The sequence below is a fragment of the Histomonas meleagridis genome, assembly GCF_020186115.1.
Source record: "Histomonas meleagridis strain 2922-C6/04-10x chromosome Unknown contig_40, whole genome shotgun sequence".
Taxonomy (NCBI): domain Eukaryota; phylum Parabasalia; order Tritrichomonadida; family Dientamoebidae; genus Histomonas; species Histomonas meleagridis.
Window position 1 is genome coordinate 116335 of NW_027150884.1, and position 10778 is coordinate 127112.

At 27.5% G+C, this 10778-nt stretch overlaps 1 protein-coding gene across 1 annotated transcript; it reads left to right on the top strand.

Moving 5' to 3' along the window:
- Positions 1 to 807: 807 nt before the first annotated feature.
- GO595_006058 (uncharacterized protein) lies at positions 808 to 2934 on the top strand (the record flags this gene model as incomplete). The annotated part of the gene is made up of 1 exon (XM_067919369.1): positions 808 to 2934. The coding sequence occupies one exon, from the start codon at positions 808 to 810 to the stop codon at positions 2932 to 2934; it is 2127 nt and encodes a 708-aa protein (XP_067773654.1).
- Positions 2935 to 10778: the final 7844 nt, after the last annotated feature.

Below are 10778 nucleotides of genomic sequence, written 5' to 3' on the forward strand. Positions count from 1 at the left end.
AGTTTTAGAAATCGGTTGGACGGGAAATGGTCCCATTTCGTTGTAAAAATACGATACAGTGATTTCTAAACATCGATGGTTATTTTCTTAAGACGACGATCACGAAGGTTTTACGTATTCAATATTCCCTATCGTAAATATAACCGTTGCTAGTGGACGATAGATTTTTTTCTGTAGATTAACGATCATTTGCTCTTTCTGACAAACACAATATATATATTCGAAATCCGGGGACCATTTCCCGTCCAACCAAGAAATCTCCCTGGTGATTTTCCTGTTTGAAATTTATTAACTCTATACTTTCGGGTGTAAGGGCAACTCATAATTGAATAGTTTACAAAATTCTGCAGCTAAATTTATTGGTATTGACTTTCATTCAGCATCTTGAATGAAAAGTACACATATTTTCTTTTCTTATGCAGAATATTATGGAAAGATATTTCACAAAAAATCCAGTAATGTTCAAGGAATACCTTCAAGTCTGAAATTTGAGCCGGTTTGTTAGATTTTAAAGTATGTTTTTTCTGACTTTGGGTATGCACAAACAGTTTATCTTTTAAATATTTTAACTTGGGCGGAGATTGACTCCATTCTTGGGCAGAATAAATAACCTCATAATAAAAATTAAAGACTTTTATTTGTTGATTGCCGAAATTTTATACGGCATGTTTTTACAACCATGGACCCATGAACTTTTTGAACGCTTACGGGTAAGGAATTAATATAAAAAGCCGATAAGTGAGGGATTTGAGTTGGTTGAACGTTGATAGAATTGAGTGGGGGTTTGTACGTTTTTTAGAGGTGGGAATGGGCTGCGTTTTTTCCGAACCAGATTTCCCTCAACGAAATAATCGTGTCTCACCATCAGCATTTAGAAGCAAAAGACAAAAAGTGTTAAGTTCAAATGAAGGAGATATTCTTCAAAAAGGTGTTGATTTTATTTTACAAGGAATCACCTCATTGCAAAATATTGAAAACATAGTACCCGTTGTTTCTCTTTCCCCAACGTCAATTCCAATAATGTTAAATAATTTCCCAATCAACGAAGATCAATTTATTGAATTACCTGTTGCAGCCATTTCAATTGTTGGTGCTGGGAAAGTATTTGCAATAGGTACTCCTTATTTTCTTTCGCATGAAGCACTTATGGATCCTGAAACATCCACATTTTTAGAGAATGCTTTTCTTTGGGGATCAGGAAAAAGGATGCCACACATATTAATATCCGGATTTCCGAACTCAGTTTCTTCTCGTATTTCTGCAGATTTAACATCTTTTGGGTATTTTGTCGAATCACAAAATCCAATATCAGATGCATCAAATTCTAACATTATTATTCTTCAAAGTGACGTCAACGTCAGTCGTATTGCAGATTTGATCCTCGATTTCCTTCAAAGAGGATGCGCCATTTTTATATTTCCGGCGCATTTTAAAGTGCATGAAAACATTTACGCGTTTAGTAATTATATTTCTGTTCTCGGTCTTGAATTTCTTGACAATGGACTTCATTCAGAGAATGCTACAATTGAAGTATCGGATTTTAAAGAACTTAAAAGTTATAATTTTTATTCAATTTCAAATCGATATATCGAATTAATTCATGGGTCACCAACACTTGAAGAACTTGACAATGTCGTTTGTAAGCTTCGTTTTTATGTTTCCAAACTCACTTGTTGTTTTTTTGAGACTTCTTTAAATCTATTAAATGAATCATGGGATTATCTCATGAAAACTGGTGCTAAGACAGTTAATGGGTATTGTCCTAAAGAAGTTCATGAGATTGTTTTCATTTTAATCCTTGAACTTCTTGCGAAAATCCCTGTTGAATATACCCCAGTATTTGATGGAGTTGATGAATTTCCTGGATTAGTAGGCGAAGATACTAAAACAACGAGCAGGACCTTAAAGCTGTTTTTGCGCAAAGGTAAATGGGCTTCGAGCGGGCTCTACTTGCCGCCAGGTCAAGTTGCACAAATTGAATGCTCGTCGCCCGTTAAGATAAAAATCGGTTGCCACACTAACGTTCTCTTCACCAAGCCGGGCCCATGGAAGCGTTGGCCAGTTATTTCGTTTGATTATGAATATGACGATGAACCGTTGTACTTAGCAACCCCATTTGGTGGTATTATGTACTTTTGTTCAGATGTCTCATGTGATGTTACAATGATTTGCTCGGGATTCGCTAGATTTCCTTATTATAATAAGCAAGTGAAGTCGATTTGGGAATCTACAAAGTCAGTCAATGCACCGTGGTCAGAAATTGATATGATTAACTTGGTATTAACAATACCTACAAAATATGCAAAGAAGATTCGCAATCTTGATAAATATGTTTCAAATATGCATTCACTCGTGGACTATGTTCATTCATTCCTTAACTCAAAGGTCAAAGAAGCACACCGAGTTGTTTTTGATATTGATTTGGCATATGATTTTCAATCAGATTTCGATGCAATTTTTGCGAAATTGACGGCACTCGAAGGAATCCTTTGCGAAACCGGACCAACAAAGGATCTCTTAAACCTATTCCAAGTAATTGCAGAAGCATCAATTGAACAAGACTTATTCGATGAAGAGTTTAAGGTCATTATTTCATTGGTAGCTGCATGTGCAGCTTTCAAATCGTTGTGGAATGACTTTGAGCCAAAAGATTTCAAATCTCCAAATCCGCCAGAACTTTTCTTTGACCTATGGCAAGTGTTTCTTGAGTTCGGATGGAACATATTTAATGAGTCCATAAAGGCTTTCGCTGCTTCAAAGGAGGAACATAAAGATTCACTCGATACTGAAGCTTGGGAAGCTTTTGTGAATGAGCTTGAAAAGAGGGCTGGAAAGAGGCTAGAAAGGCTTCGGGATAGGTTCACTCAATTAGACAAACTTGAAATGAATTTTTCAGAAGATTTGTCAGAATACAGAATTGTTAATTATATATGAATAAATAGAACTTTCGGAATATATTTGATGATATTTTTCTTGATTTTAAAGTTTCCAGTAAATACTTGAATTTTTTTGTTTTGCAAAAAGTTATGCAAAATTCGCATAAAAATTATACAATAGTTGGATTACTTCTTGAACAAAAAGGAATTGATGTTAATGCTAAAGATATTTAAATGTTTTATTTAAAAATTATTTGAATAATTTTATATTTCATCATAATATTCGGAAATTATTTAAAATATTTTGGTAACATAAAATTTTAAAATAATATTTGGGAATTATATTAATTATTTTATACTGCACTTGATTATTGCAAATCTTGATGCTGAAATAGTTGGTTTATTTAATAAATTAAATTAAATTAGGGGGTAAATAATGATCCCTCCCGTTTTCACTCAATAAAACGAATTCGATTTTCATTTTGATTTATTTGGTAAAGTATTCCGTATTGTACTCAATGACCCTGTTAAATCGTATATATTTGATTTTGTGTTACTTTAGCTTAAACTCTAAATGTTTTTAATTATATAGATTTAGTAATTTTATAAATAAATGACTTATTGAAGAAACTTTTAAATTCAATAAGGATGATAAAAACAATATTTAAGTAAAGAGTTGATAAGTTTAAAACTATTTCTATGGAAAAGCATTTTGCATTAGACAACATTTTTTTCTAAACGGCTCTTTTTAACGGTCTCTTTAAAATTGTCTTTTTGTCATAATTGTTTCCAGAGAAAATTTCTGGCATAGAAATTTAACGCAACAAAAATGGGAACAATTTGAATTTTCAATATGGCTAACCGCAAATGTCTAGTGCGAACACATCCATAATCGAATCGGAAGATATACATTCTCATAAAAAATCTACATGCTTGGAATTACTTACTGAACTTGAGAAAGTTATATTTAGTTTAACAAAAGAAAATTTAAATCTTACAGTTCAAAAAATAATAAAACTATTTGATACAAATTTTCCTTATACATTTAATACTATTATATGTAATTTAGTATACAGTGCATTTTCATCACAAAGGAATTCATTTGATATTTACATAAATCTTTTATCAATGATTCAAACAAAAGAAGAAGAAATTAATCAGAACATAATCAAAATAATTTCAATTTTCATCAAGTGCATATCTAAAACTAAAACTCACGAAGCATATAATATAATATCACGACTTATTGAACAAAATCTAATTGATGCAAATATCACCAAAAACATTAAATCGAAATATTTTGCACATTATAAAGAAGAATACAAAAAACAAACTAATGGATATGAATTTCATAGAATTTATCCATTTAAAAAACCCTTTGGAGATCCAATAGAAAGATACTTTATGGATCATTATGAAGAACTATCAAAGAATGATTGGGAACTTCATAAGAAATATATTAAAGAGGGACATAATCCAAATGAAATTGCAAAAATAATTCGAAATGATGAAATCGAAAAACTTCAAGAAATATCATCACAAACAAAATTTAATATTAATCAAACAATTGATCCATCACTTTATGAAATATGTTCATTTATTAACAAACCAAATGTTACATTAATTGATTATGCAGCATTTTTTGGAGCAATTCAATGTTTTAAATATTTACTTATGAATGGTGCAAAATTAGAAAACACAGCTAAATATGCAGTTGCAGGTGGAAATCTTGAAATTATTCATTTGTGTGAACAAAATCATTCATCATTTGAAGATGCTTATGAAACAGCAATAGAATTTCATCGAAATGATATCTTTCATTATATTTATGAAAATAAATTAGAAAAAATTAATCATGGAGAACCACATCCAATGCCAAATAATTTGATCTTTGGAAATGGAATGCAATTTAATAATAATAATAACAATTATGATAATGATATAAATATTTTAGTAAGATTTTGTATTCAGAAAGAAAATTATGAAATTCTTACATTTTTAGAAGGAAAAAAAATGAAAATTGATAATAATGTTATAAATGAATCAGCAAAATCTGGAAATTTATATCTTGTTAAATATTTTCAACAAAATTATCAACTTCCAAATAATGTTTTAGTTTTTGCTACCTATTCAGAAAATATTGAACTTATTAAATATATCTTAGAACATAAAGGATTTAATATCAATGCAAATACTATTCATTTTATTAATATTTGGTTTATTTTTTCCATTTATAATTAATTTTAATATTTTAATATTTGTTTTATTAATATGGGATTTAAATTAATTATTTGAAATTGGTTTTATTGATTTGGAGTTTTTTCCAATAATTTTTTACATCACTTCTATTAGCAATAAGAGATAATAATTTAGAAATAGTAAAATTACTTTTAGAACAAAGTGGAATTGATGTAAATGCAAAAACTATTTGTTTTGATTATATAGAAATTGCTTTAATTATTTGGCGTTTATTTAATAAATTTAGAAATTGATTCTTTAATTTAGAAATCGTTTTGAAATTTTGGAAATCATTTTTATAATTTGGAATTTAAATTACAAATTTGAATTTTATTTCAATCATTTTTTACATCGCTTCAATTAGCAGTCCAAAACAATAATATAGAAATCGTGAAATTACTTTTGGCACATAAAGATATCGATGTAAATGCAAAAACTGTTTGTTTTAATAATTAAGTAATTGCTTTAATTTTTTGGGACTTATTTATATGATTTAGAAATTGATTTTTTAATTTAGCAATCGTTTTGAAATTTTGGAAATTATCTTTATAATTTGGAATTTAAATTACAAATTTGAATTTTATTTTAATGATTTTATAAATCAATTCATTTAGCAGTCCAAAACAATAATATAGAAATCGTGAAATTACTTTTGGCACATAAAGATATCGATGTAAATGCAACAACTATTTGTTTTAATAATATTTTATTTGTTTTAATATTTTGGTATTTCTTTTTATGATTTAGAAATTGTTTTAATATTTTGTTATTTGTTTTATTAAATTAAAGTTTACTATAAAAACTTGGAGTTTGTTTGCGTAATTCGAAATATGTTTTAATAATTGTATACAGCACTTCATATGGCAGTTGAGAATAACAATGTGGAAATTGTGAGATTACTTATAGAACATCAAGGTCTTGATATTAATGCAACGACTATATGTTTTAAAAATTTATAATTTATTTTAGGAATTTGGCTTTTATTTTGATAATTAGAAATTTATTTAAATGTTTTAATGTTAAATTATAATCATTTCGTATTTATTTTAATAACATTTCACAGCACTTCAAATAGCTCAACAAAAAGGTTATAACGATATAATAAATTTACTTCGCGAAAAAGGTGCGAACAAGAATTCTAAGGAAGGACCTTCTTCCAATGAACTCAACTCTTTATTTTCAAGAAGAATTGAAAAAAATATTACAAATAATCGAAATCAAACTGTTCTTCAAGTGAATAAAAAGGAAAACATTAAAAAAAAAGTTGAAATGAGCACTCAAACTCAAACATGTAAAAATCAAATTCACAAATCTTCAATTTTTCAAATAAATTTATATTGAACGCATTGGAGATGTAAATGTTGTCTCAAACCTAAATTGCATCACTCAAAGGTTTATCATTAAATCTTATATAATAAATCACAGTTGTAGAACATTTTTGTTCAATCATATCAATATTTTTTGGATAATTATAATCATCAAATAGATTATGTGTTGCGATTTTGTTGTATTAAATATTAAATTCATTAAACATCTTCCAATCATTTGATGATGGTATTGGAGTTGCAGAAATGTGTTGAACATTGAGCTAATAAGCTTTACTCTTTGAAAATAACCAATGAAATTTCATCATTTATACATTTTATGGTTTGCTATTGTTTCGAAAAGTGAAAAATCTCCATAAGAAAGAAGCAACCCAAAATTTTAATAATTTTTTGTCTGTTCAGAGGGGGTGACAATCACATCAGACGATCAAAATTTATTCATTTATGCACGATAAAACGTCAAATATAACACAAAAAGTAAAGGATTGGAATCTTACACCGAATATTTACGACTCAAAAATCTCGATTATCGCACAATAATTGAATGGTACCAAAATAAACTATTCATTTTTTCCGAATGAAGTTTTATTTTACAACAACGAGTTCTCAAAAATTGTCAATGTGTTGCTGAATATGAGTTAAACACACAACGATCAAAACTGATTCGAAAAGTGGACGTCATACAAAAAGTGAAATTCACGATCAAAAACAAGTGTAAAAGTCGCTCGTTTGAATACTTTACATTGCAAAATCAAAAATTAATTTTTCTCGAAATTAGTACCTACGATTTTTATTTAACTTTAGTATATTCATATAAATATATAATATATTAAGATATTATAATTAAAAAAATTCTACCGACTAAAATTGATAATATAGTAATTTGATAATTCAATATATATATGGTCAAAACTTTTGCTCGAATGAAGTGCCTTCTTCGAAAAAAAAATTCCGACTTCATCCGAAAGAAAATTTTTTCAATGAGCTCATCAAAAAATTGAATAGTTTATCGAATAGGGTTTCTTTCATCGTTTTCCTCTCAAATCCGATTGTCATCCCCTCTGTCTGTTCGAAATAATTTGAATGGCTCGTCTACTAAAAAAACGTTATATTCTGAAATTTAAATGTCACTTTTTAAGCCATGGCTACGTACAGGTCCTGTATTCGATTTATGAACAAAGACTCACAATTTATTCCGATTTCATATTATGCACGTTGAGTTTTATTTTGAGGCTTGGTATCAAGCAGGTTTGTAGGTTATAGCTAGCCGTTTATTAACGGTCATCAAAGAAAACACGTAAAAGTGCCAGGAGATGGGCTTTCAAATTATTAACGTTCAAAGATCTCTACGGTTTTCACTTCACCTGGGGCGTTTTTTGTTGTGCGCGGCGCTTTTGTGCTGAGTGGTAGCTTAACTCATGAAACAATAAAGGATCATAAATTTCAGAATGAATGGGAAGTGTTACTAGTGATCAAGAAGCTCGTTTTTGATTTGAATGAAGAAAATATTACTCAATCAGCAAAATCGATAATTGACAAATTTGAAAAAAATCATACTATTTCATTATATTTAATTATTATCCATATGATATATACTTTATTTGTTCTAAGGAAAAAAGATTATGATATATATTTGAAATTTTTAAAAGAAATTATAATTTTAGAAGATGACCAAACAAAATTACCTCATGCATTAATACGTTTCATTTCTCTTAAAAATACTCAAGAAAAAAATTATCTTATTTATAAATTACTTGAATATGGATTTATCCATCCAAAAATCACAAAAGACAAATTTTCACTGAATCCATATTATATTCAATATGCATCAAAAGAAGAAATTGAAAACCCAATTATTTGGTATTTCATGAACCAAACAGAAAGAGAAAAATTTGAAGAGAATTATGAAGAACTTTCAAAGAATGATTGGGAACTTCATAAGAAATTAATTGAAGAAGGAGTTAATCAGAATGAAATTGCAAAAATAATTCGAAATTATGAAATAGAAAAACTTCAAGAAATTTCATCACAAGAAAACTTTGATTTTAATCAAACAATTGAACCATCACTTTATGAAAGATGTTCTGTTATTAATAAAGAAAATGTTACATTAATTGATTATGCAGCATTTTTTTCTTCAGTTAAATGTTTTAAATATTTACTTATGAATGGTGCAGAAGTAGATAACACAGCCAAATATGCAGTTGCAGGTGGAAATTTAGAGATAATTCATTTGTGCCAACAAAATAATTCATCTTTTTATAAAGCATATGAAGCTGCAATTAAATTCCATCGAAATGATATCTTTAAATATATTTATGAAAATAAACTCGAAATAATTAATGATTTTGAAGAATTGGGTATTGAATGTATTGTAAATCTTAATTATGAAATATTTTCTTTTTTAGAAAAAGAAGGAATGAAAATTAGTGATTCGATTATTGATGAATCTGCAAATATTGGAAACATTTTACTTGTAAAATATTTTCTAAAAGAAAATTCATTACCAAATGATATTTGAGTTTGTGCATCGGTTTCAGGAAATTCTGAACTTGTTACATATATTTTAAAGCAAGAGGGGATTGAGATTAATCAAAAAATTTATTTGTTTTTGTTAAAATTTATTATGATATTTTGATATTTCAAAATAATTTTTGGAAATTATTTAAATTATTTAAAACAGCACTTATGTTTGCATCTTTAAATGGTCATATAGAAATCGTTAAATTACTTCTTGAGCAAAAAGGAATTGATATTAATGCTAAAGATATTTATTTGTTTTATTTGAAATTTATTTTGATATTATAATATTTCAAAATAATATTTGGAAATTATTTAAATTATTTAAAACAGCACTTATTTTAGCATCTTCAAATGGTAATACAGAAATAGTTAAATTACTTATTGAACAAGAAGGAATTGATATTAATGCTAAAGATATTTATTTGTTTTATTTGAAATTTATTTTGATAATTTCATATTTCAAAATAATATTTGGAAATTATTTAAATTATTTGAAACAGCACTTACGAAAGCACATGAAAATGGTCATATTGAAAACGTTTAATTACTTTCTGAATAAAATCATATTTAATTTTTTTTTTAACAATTTCAAAATGAGGTCAAATGGCACAAACGATCACGATTTGCGGCTACACTTTAAATTCCATATAAGATTATGAATATCGAAAAAGCTTTGGAAGAAAATTTCTGAGCAACTATAACAACTGCTGAGCTCACTCCTCAGAGAACTTACTATTGATGATATTCACGGCATTTAATGATTTGAGTTTCAACCATTTGATCAATTTTCAAATTACTTTTGAAACTTCAGGATCTTTTTATGCTCTGATGAATTATTTACAAGAATATCATTAAATATTAATCTATTTCTTTTTATCGAATAATATTTTGATTCATTAATGTTTTTTTCTCATAAATTTATGTTGAATTCAACATGATTCAGATCTAGATACAGGCTTTATTCTGTATAGAAGTTCCATTGCTTCTTTTGGATAAGAAGAAAAATTATTTTTAATATTTATTCGAAGAGATTTGTGACATTTTTTTGATTTAAATTTTTACATGTGCAAATATTACAATAATAAAAAATAATATTTGAGTGAAAATTGGTTGTATTTATAAAAGCTTAAATATAAAAATTCAATATTTTTATTTGAGTGATATATTAATCATTAGAAAAAAAAATATTTTATGTGATTTTGTTCTAAGGATATATTAGTGAAGCAAATATAGGAATCTTCTTTAAGTAATAGAGCACGAGTTTTGCTTTTAATTTAAGCATATTGTTATTACACATAAATTCACAATAAAAATATAAATAATACAAACAAAATATTTATTTCGGATATGCCGTTTGTGAAAGAACTTTTCTCAATCCTTCATATTTACTTCGAATAGATTCATATTGTTGTTTATAATATGTTGCAAGATTTTTGTCATTCGGTGGTTGTGCTTTCCCTTTGCGAACGGTGATGGTTGGACTTCGAATTTGAACTGGTTTAAGTTCAGGATTATTATTATTATTACTCGAAATAGCATTATTACTATTATGTCCTCGTTTGTTTTGTGTATCATTGTTCATAGTAAATGAAAGTTGTTGTTCTAACTCTTGAATTTGTTTCTCAAGAAGTTGAATTTGAACGGTTAAGTCAATGCTTTGATGTTCTAAATCTAAAACATGTGAACGTAGATATCGCGTATCTTCATCTTCCGCAAGCGATGGTAATGGTTTCAATCCATTCGTATGAAACCGTCGTTCTTTAGTTCGTGGTGAACTTGAAAGTCCAGTAAGTTTAATTGGTTTTGGAAGTGAAAC